Below are 23,110 nucleotides of genomic sequence, written 5' to 3'. Positions count from 1 at the left end.
TGGATAATGTTACATCTTTCAAGTGCTAAGATTAAATTCTTAGTCCAGACTGATCCATGTTTTGCAAAACCAAGGGTGTAGACTTAGATTTGTGCTTGAGAATGAAGTTCTGGGACCTAATTTAACCCATGAGCTCACAACATACATGTTATTATATTTGACAATAAATTATGTTATTGTTTTTATACAACCATCACTATTTCTGTGTAAGCTATTTATTGTATTTAACTTAAATGAATGCCATAGAATTGACTGTTTAGGATTACACAAACACTACTTCTGTCACTGTTTAACTCCTGTTCTCTCTCTGCTTCTAAGGCTACTACAACTGCACAGAACAGTGGTGAGCTCTGACTCCGATCTCCCCGATGAGCTGCTTTATGGCCGAGCTGGTTACCTTTACGCACTGCTTTATGTGAACAAAGGGATCGGGCCTGAAACCATACCTGAGTCCAACATCAAAGAGGTGAGAGAGCTCAGCTGTAGCTGTTGCTCAGCTTTTGTGGCAAAGTGGCTGAGTTGAAACAGGTGCAGGAGTGATGCAGTGCGGTAATTAAACAGACAGAGCCCTGTAATCCAGTTTGGAAAAGTGAGTTTATTTTATATTCCAGATCCGGTGACCTAAACAATAACCCCCCCCCAATACACAACAATGTGTACTGCACGGGGTAAACAATAACGGGATTGCAGTCCCAACTAATAAACACGATACCTGACCCACAATAATACAAACATGGTCACCAGTCCTAGGTGCGTGCAGTAGTGCTCTTGGTGGGTGATACTGTTCATTTAGTGACTATTGGTGAAGTGCCGTTCTGGCTTAGTGCTGGCCCTTAGCAACAGCTCCAGAACTGTGTTAGCTGTCTGGTAATGTGCAAGACAACAAACAAAACACTCAAGGTACTTGTTTACGTGTAACGGGGTCTCTCATAGTCCATCTCGGTTCATAAACACAAACCAATGCGAAGGAACAGATTACGATTCTCCGTTCCCTTTTATGCTATCACAATTTATATTTAGGCACGGGGATTGCACAATCACTTCACATGTAGATAAAATGTGTATTAGGATGTGGGCATGGGGATTGCACAGATTAGTTCACGTGCTGGGATTCAAGTGAATGATTAATTAGTAATTGAATCCCAGCAAAGCTGTATATATAATGCACAAATCACACACTCGGGGTTGGGTGTTTGGTAAGTGGAGAACGGGAGAGTGAGAGAGGAGATAAAAACTAAAACTGACAATTGCTACATTTGCTGACATAGCTCAGCACAATACTTGTTTGTTTTGTTTTTGTCGCTATGTTTTGTTTGTCTGTCTGTTTCTTTTGGCCAGTGTGCCGTTTTGTTTAAATCTTTTATTTTGAATACACACACAAGAAGAGCAGATGTACTCCAGACTGCTACTGTGCTGTGGATTAATTTCCTGGTCTGTCACCCACCCACCCCCTCTGTGTCACATATGGTGTCAGGGCAGTGGGATAGCAATGCCTCCGGAGATGTAGGCCAGGAACAGTACTGTGGGTGCAGTTTATTTTTTAATTTTTTTCAAGAAGTGTTTTTTTTTTTTTTTTTTTTAATGTATAATAACACATACAAGACAACATTGAAGGGGAGCGAACTTCCGGCCGCCCCACCTAGTGGGACTTGATTAACGAGAATCCGGCTAGGACAAGTCCTTAGGCGCCCATGGTAATTTATTGCTGGCTATTTACTTGCTGTGGCAGAGTGAGGGGAACGGAATATGGATGGCCTGGTCACAGGAACAATGTAAGATATTTCTTTTAAAATGGAAGGGGAGCTAAAGTCAGGCCAACTATGGGACTGGATTAAGGAGAATCCAGGGCTAGAGGACAAGTCCATGCCCATGGTAATTATTGCTCTGTGGCAGAGTGATGGGGACCAATGGAGGGCCTGTCAACAAGGACATAGCCCAAGGTCACTGGAGGAGGTTGTGAAGTTGGTCCTTTGCTGCTAGAGGCAGACATGAAGAGAACAGCAAACCAGATACCAGTCTTCTCCAGTGCGAGAGGGAGAAGCCCTGCTGTCTCCAGCACGAAAGGGAGGAGCCATGCCTACCCCAGCGAGCAAAGGAGAGCTGCACCAGTCCCCCAACGAGTGAAGGAGAGCTGCACCAATCCCTCGCGACCGAGGGGAGCTGCATCAGTGCCCAGTGATAGAGGGAGGCTACTTGCTGATCTTGCTTCCATCGGCAGGGGGAGACTACCCGCTGCTCCCACCTTCGCCACAAATTAATTCACATGCTGGGATTCAAGTGAATGATTAATTAGTAATTGAATCCCAACATAGCTGTATATATAGATGCACGAGTCACTCACTCGGGGTTGGGTGTACGGTGAGTGGAGAACGGGAACAGTTTTCTTGGTTGCTTTATTCAGCATGGTGAAGGAGCCTACTGTAAATATTGTGTGCATTTTGATAGCAAAACAGTAAAAAATGGTGAAAAACTTGACAAGTTATACACAAGTCCTTTATAAACCTGGGGTTCAGCAGCTACAAAACTGAAAGAACGTCAAGAAAAATCAGAACACAAAGCAGCAGTAATATTTGTGAAGAAATACACTAAAGAACCTTTTCATCAGCAGTTGAATTTAGCTTATAGAGAAAAAGATTTGAAAAAAAAAAACATATTTTAATTCATGGGGAACTTTTTGTGTATCTTGAAGCTACAAGGCTAGATCTGCCCCTGTTATGCACTAATTGATTGAGTGTGTTCACTGTCAAATAAAAGCAAAATCCTGCAAGTTTTATTCTCCCTTAAGGACAAGTAGATTTTTCTAGTATTTTCTCCCTTGGACAAGAAATGTTGTTAAAAAATTCCACACCCCTGATGCATTACTTACCAGCTTTCAATGCAGTTATACCTGCAGGGATTTATGTTAATGTAATCTTGGCATCTGCTGTGCTGTTATTGCTCTCAGCTGGTTAGGTGCATTCCCTGGCTGATGTTGGTAAAATAGGACTTAAATAAATACATAAGTACATATATTTTGTGGACCTGATACCTTCAACTTTTGTTATCAGTTATTTTTCTATTTTAGGATTTCTGAGAAACCCTGTGCTTTATCACCAAAGATTGCATTGCATGTGAATTTAAAGTGCATATAAATACTTTTTTTAGGTTGTTGATGCCATCCTTGAATCGGGAAAGAAGCTGTCCAAAGAAGAACGAAAAGCAGAAAGGTGTCCCCTTTTGTATGAGTGGCATCGTAAGCAGTATGTGGGAGCAGCCCATGGCCTGGCAGGGATCTACTGCATGCTCATGCAGGTAAAGAAAGATTTCAGGGTGCTGACAATACAATCATAGTTTTATACAACCTGTGTGGAGAATACATGTGTGTGATGATAAATAATCGTATTTTCAGACTTTAGGTACAGTACAGTGTCCGTGAAATGTATTTATACTCTACGGCAGTGGTTCCCTATCAAGTACAAATGTAACCGTAATCTAATGGGTATTCATCGTAAAGATCCTGATGCCCTGATTAAGATATATTAAAGCTGCACATGAGAGCCTGTGACGCAGCCGTGCCCCTCCTCTGAGGGCATAAGTGGACTGCAGACACAGACATCATCATCATTTTTCCTTTCAGGAAGAGACTACGAACAGGTAAGAATGAAGTTACTTATATCTGCTTATTCGCTTGTGTAATTACTCTATTTAATGCGATTTACAATTACGTGCTTATAGTATTTGCTACTTACACGTATTGTGCACTCAGCCATGGTTAAGTTAGTCCCTCAGCGACCTTGTGTCTTGCGCAAAGCCAGCGGCTCCATCGCCCCTTCCCTGGGATCGAACAACCTTAAGTCGGCTACTTGTGTTCTCTCTCAGGCTGTTAGATTCATTTTGAAGTTTAAAAACTAAAGGGCTTCATTCACTAAACGGCAGTAAATGATAAGAATTACCACTCAGCAGGGGGAAGCCACACTGCGTGCAAAAATGAAGCTGTGGTCGCTCTATTCATTAAGTTAATTATGTGCACAAATAAAGAGAGCTAAATGATTAATTTGGAAGTTGTCACATCGCACGGAATTCAGCACGCAGAATTCAGCACGTGTAATTATGCAGAAGGTTTACACACACTGTATTATAGTATCTATATAAGGGCACTCGAAAGAAAAGGAAAGTATGGTTCTGAGTTTGGCACAATGACAGTGACAAAGGAGGACAGAGTGAGGAATCTAAAGTTTTACGACCAGGAGCTAAACATATTAGCAGAAGAAGTGGTGGGGAATTATGACCGGCTTTTTTTTGCTGAATCAGCGAGAACATTACATCCTTCCGTTTTCCAGCCAGCGGCCAGCTAAATCGCTGTCTACATTGCCAGATGAGCTGCCTAAATAGTTATTTAAAAAAAAAAAAAAAAAAAAACTTTTAGTGCTCCTATTTCCAGTGAGTAGTATTCAAAATGTTTATTTTGTTCCAGTAAAATAGCATCACTTTCCACAGTTCATTACATTTGTAAGTCGAGTAAAACATTCCTTCTCTGAGGGCATTTCATTTCTGGGCTTATGTTTCCAAGGACACCGTGAATGGGCCAATCTGTTTCAAACTTACAAGTGATGTTGGTGATGAAGGCCGAACTGTACAATCATATACCTGAAAAAGTGGCTGTACAGTGAGTGCAAATCTGGAGAAATACTGAACAGTCAACGTTCATATTTGCAACCAATCACAGAGAATTATGAGTTGGTTTGTCTTCCCCGTAGCTTTGATGTTGGAAGTTATTCACAATATTTCCATACTATCCCAGTTTAGCTTAAAAATATGGTCATCTTACATACTGTGATTATCTGTGTTTTATTTTAAGAAGTACAAGTCAAATTGAAATTTATTTTTAAACAGATGTACAGTACAAATCTCTTCTTGTTCTTCCTCCTCTTTTGTTGATGTCACACTTTCGTTGTCTTCCCAAAACACAGCCATATTTTCAGTGAACCATGCGACAAGCCAGATCACGCCTCAGTCACCCTCCTATCTAGGTTCGAGGGAGGCATGTGCTTGTCCATGCAGACAATGCAACAGTGGTGGCTTACATCAATCACAAAGGTAACCTCAGGTTGCCCAGCCTCGTCACGTGGCCTGTAAGCTTGCTCTGGGCACACGAGAACATACTCTCGCTACGGCAGGACATCACCAGGGTGAAAAAAAATAGCCAGCTGATCTCCTTTCAAGGAGAGCCCCAGCACCTAAGAGTGGAGGCTCACCCCAAGGTGGTGATCCTCATTTGGGAGGGGTTCGGGAGAGCAGAGATAGATCTCTGCCTCCCAGGAATCAACCCACTGCCCCCTCTGCATTTGAGCCGTCTGGGTCTGTCCAGTAGGGTTATTGACATCTTACAAAATGCCAGAGCAGCGTCCTCACGTTCCCATGATGGGTACAAGTGGAGCATCTTTCAGATGTGGTGTCTGCTGTGTGGGCTCATGCCCATGACTTGTCCCATGGCAGTAATACTGCAATCTTTGCAGGACCTGTTTGATGAGGGGAAATCCCCCTCTACGTTTAAGGTCTCTCTGGGAGCCCTTCAGCTTGCCATGTCAAAACTGACTCTGGCGGAGCAATTTTTGAAAGGGGTTAGGTGGCTGTGGCCTCCAATGAAGGACATTGTTCCTCTCTGGAGGTTAAACGTGGTGCTCAATGCACTCTTGTAGCCTCCGTTTGAGCCCATGTATTCAGCTGAGGTGACATATTTATCATCCAAGCAACTGTTTGCTTGCTGTCACCTCTACAAAGTGGGTGAGCAAGATACAGAACTTCTCGATCGCGAAAGCCTGCTTAATTTGTTCAGAGGCCACAACAAAGGTTACGCTCCGTACCAATCCTGTCTCTTGCCAAAGACAACCTTGGCATTCCATGTCAACCATCTGTGGAATTGGAGGCTTCCTTCTACCTCCTTTCCAGTCTGAAAGGGAGCTCTGCCCAGTGCTGGTCTTGGCATACTATGCTGACAGGACCAAAAGTTGAACCGTCTATGAGCTGGCCAACTTGCCTCCTCCAGAAAGCTCACTGCCCATTCCTCCATGGGTATGGCAACTTTGTGGACTTTATTCCAGGGTGCATCTGCAATGCAGCAGTGTGGGCTATTCCCCATACCTTTACTAATTTCTACAGACTTATGTTGCGGATCCTCAAAACCATTGTTTTGCAAGTAATGTTAAGGACTGCTTCTCAGACGACCCTTACAACACAGGCATAGAGGTGAGTTTCTCCCTCAGTTTTTTAGCCCTAGCTACTTGTTACTGGGGTTCCGAACAACGCAGCCTCGGCTTAGCCTTGTAGCATTTTGGTCATGCGGCAATCTTGCCCTTGCGACGGCTTGGGTATACTGACCCATTCAGTAATGGTTACATTTCGTACTTGAAGTGGAACGCTAGGCTATTGGTTTTTGCTCAGAAGTTTCAGTCAAAATGATCATTGACCACTTTCATCCATGTGTTATACCAATCAAGATCACAGATTGAGTAGAGACTTCCCATAGTCTTGAATTGCTACAAGTCAATAGCAATCAATCACCTTGCTCTTGATTGCATCCCTAGCTCTCAAATTTCCAGATTTACTTTCCCGTAGAAACACTAAAAAAGTGGCTACACTACAACATTTTTTTTTTTAATTTAATGTACAAAGCCATACAATAATCAATATAAAAGGAATAAGTACAAAGAAAAAAAGATGAGAAAGAGCAAGAGAGAATGACTGAAAAAAAAGTAAAATGTAATTAAAAATAAGTCATGCCCCCAGTTGTACCCCTTTCTTCTGCATCCCAAAAATGCTGACACTCTTGGAGGAATTTAAATGTCTATTAAAAAACTACTGTTTTGTTTCAAGCTTATGGAAAATATATATTTTATATTTTAATTGTTAGTATTTAATGTTGTAATTAATGTTTGATATTGTTGCTTTGGGGTGAAAGGTGCTATATACAAATAAATTGATTGATTGATCCCTAACTCTTGGTAACTTTGACAACAGAAGGCAAAATGTAATTCAAATGCCACTTCCTGTTCCAACAAATGCAAAGTAAAATTAAATATTGAAAATCCATCATGTATCTCAGAAATGTTAATTGTGACGGTGACAGATGATTCATGTTTGAGAGGTCATTGATGGGGTTTGTTGATAAGTATATGGAGAAGCAAACAGATTATGGCAAGCCAAATGATCATTTAGAGATGTCTCAAATTGCATTTTAAGATATCTTGAAATATTTAGAGATATCTGTAAAGCATTTCAGAAACTCCAAACAACAAGGTGGTCCCTACATTGAAAAAGGTTGGGAACCACTGATTTAGAGATATCTGTAAATAATAAGGAAACCCTTGTTTTAAGGTATCTCTAAATGACACCATGCTAGCAAAATCCTTACGCTTTCCGTTTTATTTAAAGATATCTCTAAATCATGTGAAGACATCTCTAACTTCCTGTTCATTTCAAGATATCTTTAAGTGACTTCCTGTGAAAATGCTCTGTTTTGAATGGACTTCCTGTCCATTTAGAAATATTTCTAAATGAACAGGAATTATTTAGATATATCTTTAAATGATGTAGAAATATCTTTAAATGAACAGGAAGTTATTTTGAGCCATCTCTAAATGGTTTAAGCTTTTAATTAGTTTGATGTAAGACTGGTTTTCAAAAGTTATTTATTTATATAGTAAATGAGTAAATGACAGATCTTCAGGTGTTCTTCAGTACTAAAGTCATTTATTTTTTAAACATGTGAATGTGTGATGCAGAAAAAACAAAACAATCACAGAGCAATCCTTTCTGATGTAGCTATACATCACAATTGTAACTTCTAGTAAAGTAAAACACTGACAATTTGTACATGTTGTTAGTACGATATTTGAGTTAAACTTGTTGAAACCAATCAATAACTGCTATTGAAAACAAACATGGGACATGTAATACAAGACTTATGCACACTGTGTGCACCTGGAATAAATAACAGGGCTTATTTTTTTACAGAAATAATACAAGGGAATGTGGCTTGCATTTGTATAATCGGATGAGCACTGTGTTAAATATTTTCTTTTTTTTTTGGTATTTTTTAAACAATGTGGTTCACCTTCAGTTTCAGCTTCAGCTGTGCCCGCTGATGCCATTGTGTACAACTGCAATTATTGCCCTACCTTCAAAACCGTTGTCGTTGTGATTACCTATTATCTACCGACCAATGAACTTGAATTACCTTGTACCTACCCACCAACCAACAAACATGCACCTTGTTTAGCAAAGCTACCAGTTTGGCTTTTGCGTCTGAGCTGTTTGATACATACACAGCAGAGCCTTTACAGAAACAGGGACAGTGCATTTAGCCATACTTGTGGGATGTTTTCAATCATTTCCGGGAGGAGGGAGGGTGTTAGGCAGATCAAGGAGACTCCCAGAAGTTCTGGGAGACTTGGGCTGTCTGCATACAATTAAAATAACATTTTAAAAAGAAATGAGATTCACTTGTTTATTTTAGTGTTTATTTTGATGTTCTTTTCAGCCAAGTGCAAAGGTGAATCAAGATGTCCTGACAGAGCTGGTTAAACCTAGTATTGACTATGTACGCCACAAAAAGTTCAGATCTGGAAACTACCCGTCATCCCTCAGCAACGAGATGGACCGATTAGTACACTGGTGTCACGGGGCTCCTGGAGTGATACACATGCTTATACAAGCTTACAAGGTTAGTAGAGAGCTCTCTGGAGCGCGATGCTCTAAGTATTTAAGCAAAACTGAAATTGAACTTGCTGTCTGACAGCGAGACCTAGTTTAGGAACATCCATTAAACTTTTAATAACCTACTGTTCTTTTTCCTATAGTGTTTGCAAAACATTTTCACATGACAATGAACTTTGAATTATCTTTAACATTGTTTGTTACATTTCTTAGCTGGTAATTAAATTAAAATATGTTTTAAAAGACTTTGGGCCCGACATTTGAAAGGTTTGCGCACCGCGCAGAGGGGTATGTGCGTCGCAAATGGCCGTTGTGCCGTAATTGTGCCAAGTTGCCGTATTTTGCGCATCACAATCCATTTTGCGCTGTGCAGAAATAAAATGTATGCATCGCGCAACATGGGGGGAGTGGCCGACAATATGCGTGATCCTGGTAAATTCGAAGGTATGTTCCAAGCACAAAACCAGGTTTGTGACGCGCAGAATAAGGATTGTAAAAGGACTGTGTTAACTCCGCGCACACTACCATTCCAGCACTGACTACAAACAGGCAACAATGGGAAATGTGGGTAGCATGCAGCGTGTCCGTGGACATGTGGATGTGAATGATGCAAGGCACACCCAGCACCCGCAGCCCCGGCATAGGCGAAGATATGCTAAAAGGGGTACCGGCCTCGGCACACATATGAGGAGCTCAGCAATGAGCAAGTCGTGTCCAGGTATCGTCTCGACCGAGACGTGCTGACTCATCTATGTCACATGCTGCATTATGACCTGGCCAGAACAAACCTGTGCAGTCATGCCTTGTCTGAGCAATTGGTAGTGTCTGTCTGTATGTGTATCCTGGCTACCGGGACCTTCCAGAAGGTAGCAGATGATACAGTGGAGATCACTCAGTCAGCAGATAGATATATATATATATATATATATATATATATATATATATATATATATTATTATCCTTTATTTAACTAGGTAGTCACATTGAGATTAAAACCTCTTTTACAAGTGAGACCTAGCCAAGCAGGTAGCAGCAAGTCAGTCAGACAACAAGAACAAATACACAATAAAATACAATTAAAACACAGGCAAATCAGATTTAAAACAATAATCAAAATAAACAAAAGATGTCAACTATTTAAAACAATTACAACTCTCAGTCACAAAATCATGCAGTTTATTCTTAAATTGCAATAAAGATATCTTGGTCTGCAGCTTTAGTTTGGACTGGAACTCATTCCAGGATCATGGGGCATAATAAGCAAAGGACCCTTTACCAGCCTCAGTACGCACATTTGGGATTTTAAAATGCAAAAAAAGAATGAGCTCTGAGGCTATGGTTACTATGGGAAGCTGTAAGGTATTCATTTAAATAAGTATATTCATATAATTTACATTGAATAGTCTTATATACCAGAATATACCAATGCTTCAACCTGTGTAAAGCCAAAGAAGTCCAGCCTACCAAATCATATAATATACAGTGATGAGTATTAAATCTTGCATTTGTAATGTACCTCAAGGCTGCATGATATAGCGAGTCCAGTTTACCTAAAGTTGATGGTCAATTTGCGGCACAAACCTACAAGAAATAAACCTCTTTTTTTTTTTGTTTCCATAATAACATATATAACATGTTCATATCATAGTGACGTTTATAGCATATTCCCATGCCCAACAGACGAGTGTGGAAATATACACTCACCTCTGTCCAGCACACTGCCTTCCTTCTGTTCCTTTAATATGGTCCTATTAGCATATGGTAATGCATCGGTAATTAGAAACATGAGATGCAAATGTATTCAAGGTGGACATTCAATAAGCACATAGCGCAATCAAATTTGAATAGGGTGAAAGCCTTAATTCGTCTGAATATACCAATATCTGCGCGATAATTGTGATGCTGTAGTTCCAATAATTGCGCACCGCTGGCCCAAATAGTGTCGGAGTAACAGTCCACTGTGGAGTACAATAGTACAATAGTACCCAACCCCCCCCCCCCCCCCCCCCCCCCATCCATCCCTGATGGGCGGATCAGTTATGTGTTTTATCACTGTATTGATATGATGGACAGCGGTAGTGTGTTTACATACACAGTTATATGTGTTCTTCACTGTTCAGCAGGCATATCGGCATCCAACGTGTACCATCAAAGTATGGAAATCAGGCACATTATGTATTTACAACACCAGTTCAGTTCCAGGTTTAATTTGTTACGGTGCTTTAATCAGCCCAGTTAACATTTTCTGTCCACCCTTTTGTGATTTCCTAATGTAAAAGAAAATGCTAAAAACTAAGGCCCTAACGTCTAATATTCAGTTGGTAACTAACTAAACAAAGCAACAAACTGGTAATTCACAGTGACCTCTAGTGGCATGATAATGCATGCATTTTTCTAGAAAGAGGACATTTGTGCTTGAAATATCAGTGGTGATAGCAGTAATAGTAGTAGTATTGGGGCTGGGCCGGTGGTGTTCAAGTAAAATAGCAAAATAGCTTAAGCTTACATTTTCTATTTTGAATCAAATCATGGAATCAGATTAATGCACAAGTTCTCAGAGAATTATTACTAAAACATTTTTTTTTTTTTAAATGAATAGAGTAATGAAATGATAAATATTGCTTGACCATCGATTGTTATTAAACAATTTGATCGCCCTAGCCTTAAATAATAACATGTAGAATTCTAGCCCTCAAACACATTGTTCTAATGTGTTTTACTTGAGTCTTGGAGACATCATGACCCTGAGCTCTGATTATCAAAGCTAGTAATTAAGCAAATCTCTAATAACAGCTATGGAAATGAGACTACAACATAACTTCACTGAAATAAACAGAAGTAATGAAACTGAAATATGAATTCCTAATAACTAACTATGTTTGTAATAGGTAATCATATTAAGGTGATAAAACAAACATTTTTTTGGAAATCTTAAATGTTAAGAGTAACTGTGGCAGGGCAGCAGGAGAAAGCCCTGCACACGCTCAAAGGGGGCAGAACAAAGCCCTGCTGATTTAAAATGTATTTGTTCTATTATTATTTTTATGATTTATTTACATATAAACGTGTGGGTATGTGGACAAACCGTGAACTTAAAACGAAACTTAAAGTCCAGGAACAGTGAAGGCTACTGCCCAGATTGACTTAGGGTCTGTTTTGTTTAAATTTTTATTTTTGCTCTGGCAGCAGTGTTTTTTTTCTTCAAATGTTTTCTTTATTTTTGTTTTAATAAAAACGGCGCAAGACTGCGCTTTCCACCCGAGTACCTACCTGTCTGTATGCATGGTTCCTGCATCTGGCCTGACGTCATCAGTCAGCCGTCCTGTCACAGTAACTAAAAGGTTTAAGTTGATCTACAACATGAGTGGCCACCACTGCACATGTCATGTCTTTCCCAGGTGTTTAAAGAGGAGAAATACCTGAAGGATGCAGTGGAATGCAGTGAGGTGATCTGGCAGAGGGGATTGCTGAGAAAAGGCTATGGAATCTGTCACGGGACAGCAGGAAACGGCTACGCCTTCCTGTCGATGTACAGCCTAACTCAGGAGAAGAAGTACCTGTACAGAGCCTGCAAGGTAGGCCGTTTTGCTCTTGTGGTTTATGTGTCACTGGAAACCCTTGAAGGAATGACTAGAAACCCTCAAAGGATTTACAAACTTATTATATACAGTTAGGTGTACACGATTCCTTATATAATATATGGTGAATGACCATTTCTTATAAACTCCTGTGTTTTACGGTCTTATTATGCTTGGTGGTGGTGTGAGATCCATGTCTAAGATTGCCCCTGTGTTTATGGTAAAACTGCTAACCTCAATTAAAAAAAAACAAAAAAAAAAAAAACAAATTAAAAAAAAAAAAAACCACCAAAAAAAAAAAACAAAAAAAAAGAAAAAAAATTAATAATAATAATAATAATAATAATAATAATAATAATAATAATAATAATAATAATAATAATAATAATGTTATTATTGATAAAACATTACGTTATTAGCTTTTTAAAATTTTTAATGATACAATAACATGCTAGATTATAAATGTGTAAAAGGAAAAACAATGTCTTAACTGACAAAGGTTTAGTCCTCGTTGCTACTTCCATCAACCATTGTTGTTAGGCAGTGCTGATTTACAAAGATCAAATAAACCCTAACTAATGCTGTTGGTCTTTAGTTCCTACTGAATGTCACAGTAGGTGTAATTTACAACTTACAGTGTGTTAAGGCTGTACAAGCTAGTGTCATTTATGAACATATTGGACTTTGCCAGTAGTTACCAAAAGTAAGCAGTGGTTTGTGTGAGTCAAATAAATTATTGAATTCACTGTATGCCAAAAATATGTTGTTTGACCTTTTACCAGACTATTTTAAAAACTCAGACCATGACAATTGACAGAGCAGCCACTGCAAATAATCGCAGCAGCCATCCTTTTACTGCCTTTGCAGTGCACCAGGACAGCTGACTATCATTAATCCCAGCATGCAGTCTCCCCAGAGAAAACCAACACGGAGAAGCCAGGGAGAACAATAGATTATAGAGAGATAATAGATTTCAGAAAGAGCCATGATGCATCATTATTTTATGTCGTAATTGCTCTGGCAGATTACCTTGGAGGTATTGCAATTAAAAGATAAGAAAGAGCATAAGAAGATGAATAAACATGCATTTCCCAAACTCAGTTTCAATATCACACGGCAAGGAATTGTATTATTTATAAGGGTAAATTCTACCTTTCAGTTATTTTGAAAAATGCACCAGGTTCAATATAGAAAATGCGTTATTTGAATTGTAGAAAAGAGCTTCATTCAAACAAGGAGAACATCCCAGTGTCTAGTGGTACATCCTTAGACTTCATGTTCGTTTTTGTTTTCTAGTTTGCGGAGTGGTGTTTAGATTATGGGACCCATGGGTGCCGTATTCCAGATAGACCATATTCTCTTTTTGAAGGTAAGATTTTAAAATATAATTGCGTTATGCATATATTAATAGCTTGTGAGAGGTTATTATCTCAAATGGTCAAAACATTGCTCCCTGGCCTAATTTGGTTTAAAAAACTAGGGCAATATAGCTAATAACAAATTGAAATAGTGGCATATACCTGTTAGAAAGGTTGTAAATGCAATATCAATATATTTTTTTTTTTACTGCTTATAACAAGTGTTACTTGCAAAGGTTTTAATTTTGTTTGTGTATATAAAATATAAAATAATCTAAATTTAAAACAATTTGATCAAACTGATATTGTTCATTTTTTTCCTTTTAATATGAAATTGTAACCAGTGATGTTTACCAGGGTTAAGGTTAACTGTATACACTGTTGCCTATGGATATAATGCAACCAGTTAGAACGCCTGATGATGTCATGTATATAAGACTCCCAGCTTACTGAAGATTGCTAGCAGAAACAAAAAAAAAAATATGATAAGTTTAAAAAAAAAAAAAGTGGTTACAGTTGCCTTCCACAAAGACAGCTACTAAATGTTTTTATTAAAACAGACATTCATTTTTTTTAACCACATGAACAATCTTAGTGTTCTTTCTCTAGCCTGTTTTGAATAAAACACATTCCAAGATAGTTGTTATGGTTCACAAAAATGCATGAACATGTTGCCTTTTAACCATCCAGCTGTCCATTTATTTTTGGCAGTTTTTTCATTCTTAGGCCTCTAAGCAATTTGGACAGTTTTCAAAACAAATTTTGCTATATTTTTTTAAATACACACTTTTTTATTATGATTATGATAAACGGAAATACAGTATTTCAGTAGCACTTAAATAACAAAATGACAACAATGTGTTTACAATTGCAGAATTATAATATAGAGCACAACATAGCATCATTTTTTTTCCCGAGTGGCAGCATTATACAACAATACAGTGCCTATAGAAAGTCTACACCTTCTTGAACATTTTCACATTTTGTCAGTGCCTCAGAGTTTCATGCATTTAAATGATGATTTTTTTTCCACTTATCTACACACCATATGCCACACTGTTAAGGGGGAAAAAAATGTATTAAGAAAAAAAATATGTATTAAAAATACAAAACTGAAAGATCATAATTGGATAAGTCTCCACCCCCCTGAGTTAATACTTGGTTGAAGCATCAAAAGCAGCAGTTACAGCTGTGAGTCTGTTGGGATAGGTCTCTACCAACGCTGCACCCTAGATTTGGTAATATTTGACCATTCTTCTTTACAAAACTGTTCAAGCTCTGTCAAGTTCCTTGGTTGATGGACAGAAATCTTGCCATAATGTGGCAGATTAGGTGATGTTTAGGTGAAGTGTGAAGGTGATGTTTACAATATCCTGCAAGGCATATTGAAAGATGGTAGCTATTGATGTATTGCTCTGGTTTTTAATATAGCATGGTTTAGATTGTTGCATATTTCTATGGAAGAAAACACTGGGGGAGCACTTTGTTAATTTGATGAATGCATTTCTTGAACGCCTACAGTAGGTGAACGCAGTTTACATAATGCTGCACGGTTCTCCTACTATTGGCATTAAACAAAGTAATGTGAGAAAAGATTGAATATATTTTACTATTTTGTGAGTTTGTCGAGTTCGGCAAGATTTCAGTGTCTGACCAAAATTTCTACCAGAACTTCAGTTTCTTGCACTGTCCATGTAGTTTAGGATTACCAGATTTCCACAGTGAAAAATGAGGAGGTTTTTTTTTCTTCTTTAATTTACTGACACCATAGCAACTCTGAAGCCAAAAATAACAGTATTTAAAACAACATAATAATAGTTTAAAAATTAAAGATTGGGTGAATTTATTCCAGATGATAACTTGTATTATATTATTGTCATCTAATCAAAACATGTTACATGTACAAAAAGCCAGGTTTAAAAAATAGATCAGCTATTACCATTTAAACATATGGTATAGACTTAATCGGAATGGTTAAACAAATAATCCATAACATTGTTTATTTTATTTTTGAATGATGCTAACACACAACCTAATATATTAACTCTGCTATTAAGTTGCCGAGCAGGGCAATACAGGTTTGTACAAATTTATTGAGGCCAGTAAAACACTACCGTGATGGAGCCACCGGGTGGCAGTCATCGGCATGTTACATCGGTGGGCCCAAAGGCCAGTCATAAGCATTGTAAATGTACAGCCCTGAAATCGGACTTTATCCAGCAAACAAATCGACAAGGCTTCCTTACAACCTTAAACACCAACAAATTTTGGAAAGATCTCCTTTGTCGTTTTTATTCTCTAGAGGAGCAACACAGAGCATCTATTTGTCCACTCTCAAAGTGAGAGTCGATACACATATGTCTACTGGGCCAGACAGTTCGTCAAAGCACCCTGACGACTGTAGGTTATTGCTGATTTTGCCAATAAAAAAAAAATGATATGTACAAAGAATAAAAAACTAACTTCTTATTTTTTGATTGAACACACATTAAAAAACGTCTATTTACTTTGTATATTGCACGGACTTGTGATCAGAGTGCCCTCACTGTTTAAATTTATACGTACACGAGGTGCACCCACGTGGAAGTGCCCATTGACCCACCAATGGTGGAAAATATTACAGTTAGTAATGTCACAGACACTACACTGCCTGTCTCTGTGATGTCATGACAGAATCTTATGGTGAAAGTCCGACATTTTTAAATGTTGTTTTTTTTTTTTTTGTTTGTTTTTTTTTAAACGTGATAAACGCACACGTGTGATCAGTGGTTAAACAATTGTTATCAGGACATACGATTTTTAATAAAAACTGTTTAATTCCAGAACAGAGGAAAAAATAATGATACACAGTACAGAACGTAACCACATATGAACTGCACGGACAAGTCTCGATACAAGCATGACTGTAGGTTTGACCCTACAGGAAGGCAAAACCAGCCCCCCTCCTTTCCCCAGCCAAAGTCCGATACCTTGTCTGTTGGGCGTGATCGTGTTTTTAATACCTATGCTCAGATCCGCTCTATATGGTGGAAATAGCACCTTGAAAACCAGAATCTTCCGCTGGACTTCAAAAGATACTCTGAACTTCAAAGTAACCATGTCTTATCCTGTTTTCTCAGACAGACGGGGCCTTTGGCGGTGTGTGAGATTACAGGGGGAGAGACAATTAAGTATTTATTCCTTCTTACTATAACAAGAGAATTGTAAAATGGTTAATACAATATTTAAAATCTTACAGTCCGCTCTGTACTATTTGCAAGCGGTGTGACTGCAACAGAAGAGACTGGGCAGTTTGTGGAGACTATAAGACAATTATTAATTAAATATAGGCTAGGTACAGAGCTCAAATTATGGGACAAAAAGGAGGGGGAGCCAAAAATGTGAGCCCAAAGTGACTGTTATCACAGCCAATCAATGTTTTCCTCTCAGACTTCACAAGCATATAGGAACTCCAGTATGTAAATCACAAAATTCGGGGACACACTATTGATAGAAAATCAGCATATTTGTCATGTTTGATTTATTTATGCTTCCTTTTTTTCTTCACGGAAACACACTAACTATTGTATTACTAATTACCAGTTACTTAATAATTTAATATATGAATGTTTTAGCTTGTATAACTGACCTTTGTCTTGGTCAAATCGGATCCATCTCATCATGTACAATAAAAAAGACAAAAAAAAAAACCCAAAAAAGCAGCCAAATCCTGTTGAGCAGAGATCCTTAAAAATCACAAAATCTCAAGCGAATGATTATCACTGAGACAAACTGGTGTGAAATCTGACAAAAGTAACAATTAAAAGAACGCTATTATTTTGACACGTCGTAGAATGGACTGTCTATGTTTTATATAGCTACCATATGACACTTACTTTCAAGTTGTTAAAACAATTAAGGTTAGCTTTGATAAAGGGTGGAGTCTTCTCCAGAAAATTCAACGAAACTTTAATCTCAAATTAGTCTTTGCAGTTATTATTTTGTTAATAATATTGAGTAATATAAAAGATGGAAACTGTATTTGGAAATAACTGGAGTTGTTTATTAAAATGAGGTGAGAATGTCACATCCAGAGTGAAACCGGGACATATTTTTTTCTATTGTCATCTGACCAAAACATATAAAAAGCCAGGTTAGAAATTTTTATTCAATAGAACAGTTAAAAATTATAGAATAAATAAAAACATAGTCATCAAGTGCTGAAAAATAAATAGGAAATAAAAAAATACTGCAAAAAGATTTGACACGAGTTAAGATGCAAACCTTTGTTAAAAGCAATACGGAAAAGAAAGCGATTGGAGTTTCCCATGAATACTTGAAGAAGCCTGATTATTTTTTCAACCAAATTTTATGGTCAGACGAATCCAAAATCTAACTTTTTTCACCAAGAAAAAAAAAATGTTTGGAGGAAGAGAGGAGAAGAATTTAAAGAAATGTTCATCATGCTCAGTGGTAAACATGGTGGAGGTTGTGTGATGGTATGGGCTAGTTTTTCTTCCTCAGACACTGGCAACTTTTATATTGTAGAAGGATCAATGAATGCTGCAAAATATCAAGAAATCTTGCAGGCTCATTTGACAGAGGTTTGTATTCTGATATGATAATGACCCTAAGCATTCTGCAAATTCTACAAAGGAGTAGCTGAATAAAAGCAGGATTATAGTTATGAAATGGCCATCTCAGTCCCCATCGAGATGTTGTGGATTGACTCAAAGCATGTTGTTATAAAAAGGAAACCAAGTCGACTGCGGAACTCTAAGCTGTATGGGTTGAAGAATGGGCAAAATATATCGGGAAAGATGCCAGGCACTGGTTTCAAAATATAAAAAAAGACTGCAAGCTGTAAGAAGCAAAGGGTGGGCACATAAAGTACTAATTTAAGGGTGCCCAAATACTTTTGGCAAGGAAAGAAATTTGTTTTTCCATGTTATTTTTCATTTTATGCATGTTTTGTAATAATTTGTTGTTTTATTATAAAATTGCATCTCTACTTTTGTCTGTGACTGTATATATTGAACAAAAATGTGTGTGTGTGTGTGTGTGTGTATATATATATATATATGCTGAGACAACAGTGTTTATTATTCAAATGTGGTCAGTAAATTACTGAATGAGAGATACATTGCAATATTACAGTGTAAAGCAATGTAGACTCAACATGCGTTCATTACTAGACAAAACACCAGACCTCAATAAATAACAACCACTGTCTTTTTTGTAATCTGTCTGTAAGGAACAGTACACCACTGTGTTTTACCCCAATGTATTACAGAGCTTATAATTATTTCAACATGTGTGTTTTATAATACCAGATGCCAGAATAAATATGCATAATTGAAATAAGACAATCATTGCACTGCAGTTTGAGCCATTTCAGGTTTGACGAGAAATCCGCCTCAAACGACTCCATTGCTGCAAAAATACTTCTCGAGTCAATTGGATGCTGACGATGTGTTGATCTGGCGATAATCTAGTAACGGGTTTTCAGTTGAGCAACCGGCCTTCACCCAAGAACTGTTGATAAGTGAGGCAAATGATTAGCTCGAAAGTTAGGAGCAGCTTGCTTTCTGAAGGGGGAGACTGGCACGGGTGCAAATGAATAGATTAGCAGGAGATTGGAAAACAAAATATAGTTAAACTTATTTGGTCGTATGTGCCCAGTGGGAATTTTCGTCTGTGTTTAGCTGAAGTCAGCTTCACTTGCCCGCCGAAGGGACCGTTGCAGAGGTGACGCAACAAAGTGGAGTAGGAAGAGAGGATGGAGGAAACTGAAAAACAAGACGAGAATTAGGAAGCTGGCTACGGTTTAAATAGGGTGACTGACAGGTAATTAAAGGTTGACTGACAGATATTTTAGCGGGATGACTCTGGGGAGGAGTCCCGGCTCTAGCCCCCCAAAATACACTAAGGTTCTACTGGGTCTGTATTGAAAAATACAATGTGAGGAATTGTTATGGTTCCCAATGTAACTATAGCTTATTTGACCTTCCTGTGAAAATTTCAAGAAAAACTTTTTGGACCCTTTACAGGAGCTGTTTATTTCCTACATAATGTTATCTGTAATAATGACAAAGAAGTAAGAAATAAACAGGAACATTGCAGGGAAATAACCAGCAACATAAATGACATTGACAGGTTTACTAAGGAGGGTGCTAAGAAATGGTTGCCTTCAATAAAAAAAAAATATATATATATATATATTTTTTAATAATATGTATTATTTTGCAGGTATGGCTGGAGCTATTCATTATCTTTCCGACCTGTTAAACCCAGAAACATCTCACTTCCCAGCATTTGAACTTTGACCAGTGGAAGAATAAATGTTTTATGGAAAGGACAGTTAGCTGAAGGCAACTGGACAGCTTAGTGCCTCAAATTCCAACTTCTAGAACAAAACTATGAGCTTTTCCCAAGGACCACAGGCATGGAAATGGACATAAGAGGACGTCTTCTGCCTATAATTTCTAGCAGTAACTAAAGCCCATGTAACTTGGAAACAAACTTGCATGCTTCTAATGCTGTTGTCAGTGAATGTACAGTGTCTGTGTTCCTGTTTGTAGCAAGTTCCTTAATCTGTGAGACCCACTCTTTTTATTGTTGTCTTGTGTGCATGGAGAAAGCAGAACTTAAATTTTGGGATGTGCCAGTGTGAAGATGAAGTACTAATTTCAGTCTATATATTTACAAAAATAGATTAAACCTAGAAACACACATTTTTTGATTGTTAGCTGATCATTTGATCTTTAAAAGAGCACCATGGATGCATCGTACACTGTTCAGCCTCCCCAAAAATACCTGTAGAGCAGGAGCTTCAACTGGATTAAGATCCAGGAATCTGATAGGCTCTCTGTGCTCTTACAACCATTCCTGCCACTGGTCAGATAGATAACACATTATACCCCACCCCCAAGATTGATGAGTAGCGGCATTGGCATCTTTCACCATCAGTCAAAGATGGCAGTACCACCAAGATATTCAGGTACAGTATTATTGCAACACTACCTTGACTGAAGTTGAAGTAATCCCAATTAAAAATGCTGTCCACAATATTAAGATAAGATAAATGGTCACTAGTAAAGATTATGTGCCCAAGCTACTGTAGCTGCGGCAGGCCCTGCTGTAATTTGGGATGACCACTGGAAATTTTTTTCTGTAGGACAGTGGATATCTCTGATTTGTTAAACAGTGTTTGAAAAAGTATCCTTGTCCTTCCTGGTTTATTTTCCAGGATTCTTACATGCTGGAATTTTTCTGGGGTTCTTATACTGTGGTTGAATTAATTTATACTATACTTATACTATGGTTGAATTAATTCCGTTCCAAAGTTTGTTACCAAAGGTTTGAACAGTGATTGCACAGTATTACAAATGCAAGTTATTAGAGGAGGTGAAGATCAATAGGTCAACTTGTGGGTCTTCTAATTATCTAAATGTAATGTGGCTGTTGTTTTGAGATGTGTTACTGTGTGCATTTAATGTGTGCATGTTTAAAAGGGCTAACATAATCAGACCGTACTGTGAGGAAATCGTGCCAGTGATAGCACCTGGAGATTGTACAAATCTGGAGAGTTTTGGGATAATTGGAGAAATGATGAGAGCCACAATAATTTATTGTGTTCTTTTAAAATTTTCTATCTGAAAACAATGAGTGAAAACATATCTTCCAGGCACCACCTACCAAAAAAAAACAAAAAAAACCTAATTGTATTGTTTTTATGTTGAAGATACTATGAGTAGCATTAATTATAGTAGTTTTAGGGAACTTCAGTTCCTAAAGTGGTCACTGTTTATTGGTTGGTCTGGCATTTTAATATGGCAGACTGGAAGTTTGGCTTTTTTCCTTATACTTTATTTTAAGGGAAACTAAGTTTGGATTTCTCAGGACTTTGAGCTGTTGAGATTTCTATGGTTAATCTTCTTTTTTTGTTTACAGCTTACACTGGTAAACTTAATAGTCCCACATTTATGTGCTCACCCAGATACATTCTTGGAGCGCTTGAGCATAGCAATTTGTAATTTTACTTTCCATTTTCTGGTGCTGGCACTCTGCAGTAGGGTGCTGAATCAGGAATCCTTAACAAAGGTTTAGTACAAAAAAGCAATTGCATTTTTAAATTGCAAGGACGTTTTCTAAGTCACCTATCTGGATTTGCTTTTAGTGGAACATGTAGTTCTTAGTCTGCTTTTTAGATTGCAAGGTTCCAAGTTAGAACATCTATTTTTAAACAGTAGAGTAGCTTTACAATGGCTTTACAATTCTTTAGATGTTCATTAGATTGATCTTCCAGAATTGAGGATGAAGTTAGAATAGATTGTGGTTGTTAACAATAATGGATAATTCGGCTACAGCTTATTTGATGTCACCTAACTACACTTTAAATGTCATTTTAAGATACTTGTTCTTTTTAGCTATCTTACTACCTTATACTAAATTGTATTAGAATTTCCTAGGCGTTGCAATGATGGTGTCCAGACTCCCTTGCCCTTACTTGTCTCCTTACTTCATTTGGTATCCTTTCATTTGTTCCATCCTCTGGTGTTGTATATATTTGTGCACAGCATGCACTACTGGGTGTAAAGTTACTAGTGTTAGAAATAAAAAGGATATACTGTATGCTTCAAAGGATTTGGATAAGATCTCAAAGCTATTTTGAACAACCATGGCCCTCAATAAGTTGTAATATATTTACATTTTTCAATACAATAGTATTAATAATAAAACATCCAGTAGTTTTGTGTCTTTGGTAATGGTACAGAAACATCCCCTAATGTTTGCAGTTAATTCACTGTAGTATATTGCTTTAAAAAAAATGGAGAATATGTAGGCCTAACACATGCTGCCCAAATAATCTACCTTTTTCCATGTTTCACATCTAATGTAACAAACAGTGAGAAAACTCTTTTCCTCAAAAGTTGTATTTCTTTGTACAGATTTCATTTTCCAATATAATGCTACACCATTTTACCTGTCTTAAAACTTAGATTTCATTATATGGGGGTGAGCAAAATAAATGTGAACAATGGAGTGGAATAGATTACATTTTACCTGTGTCTGATGTTCTAGAGCTGGAGTTCCTACAGTACAACTCTCCATTTCATTAATGGTGTAAACTTAGTCCAGCTGATAGCACTGGCTGACTGCTTTTTGCAAAGCAACGAGAAAAACAAATATTGTTTTAATTGGCATTCAGTGTTATTTTTTTCGTTGCTTGTTTTTGCATGTTTGTTGCTGTCTTTGTGTTTGATACAATATATGGCTGTTATGCCAAAAGTAGTTGTAATATTTCAAATTGATTGATTTATTTCTGATTTACTTATTATAGGTATTCATAGGTAACAAAATACTGCATTCTCACAAACATTTTGAACAACTTAATCAGACCAAATGCATCTAATTAAGTGCTTATTCTCAGAAATAAGTTTCACATAATGATTATCAAATGTATGTAACTGGTGCTAGAATTCTTGAGCCTATGTTTTT

The 23,110-nt window shown here is 37.7% G+C and overlaps 1 protein-coding gene across 5 annotated transcripts in view; it reads left to right on the top strand.

The window, feature by feature from the left end:
• Positions 1 to 23,110, top strand: part of LOC121313087 (lanC-like protein 2) — a 59,550-nt gene that overhangs the window by 27,617 nt on the left and 8,823 nt on the right. For 4 of the 5 annotated variants that reach the window (XM_041245240.1, XM_041245235.1, XM_041245234.1 and 1 more), the window contains 6 exons: positions 319 to 466; positions 3,145 to 3,291; positions 8,519 to 8,701; positions 12,093 to 12,269; positions 13,569 to 13,641; positions 19,859 to 21,524. In XM_041245240.1, coding sequence (XP_041101174.1) covers positions 319 to 466; positions 3,145 to 3,291; positions 8,519 to 8,701; positions 12,093 to 12,269; positions 13,569 to 13,641; positions 19,859 to 19,935 — 805 coding nt within the window. In that variant the 3' untranslated portion in view covers positions 19,936 to 21,524. Of the gene's footprint in view, positions 1 to 318; positions 467 to 3,144; positions 3,292 to 8,518; positions 8,702 to 12,092; positions 12,270 to 13,568; positions 13,642 to 19,858; positions 21,525 to 23,110 lie in introns of those variants that run through there. The other variant, XM_041245236.1, reaches the window with a different exon arrangement.

Source organism: Polyodon spathula, chromosome 3 (genome assembly GCF_017654505.1).
Source record: "Polyodon spathula isolate WHYD16114869_AA chromosome 3, ASM1765450v1, whole genome shotgun sequence".
NCBI lineage: Eukaryota > Metazoa > Chordata > Actinopteri > Acipenseriformes > Polyodontidae > Polyodon > Polyodon spathula.
This window is presented reverse-complemented; position numbering and strand designations above follow the sequence as displayed.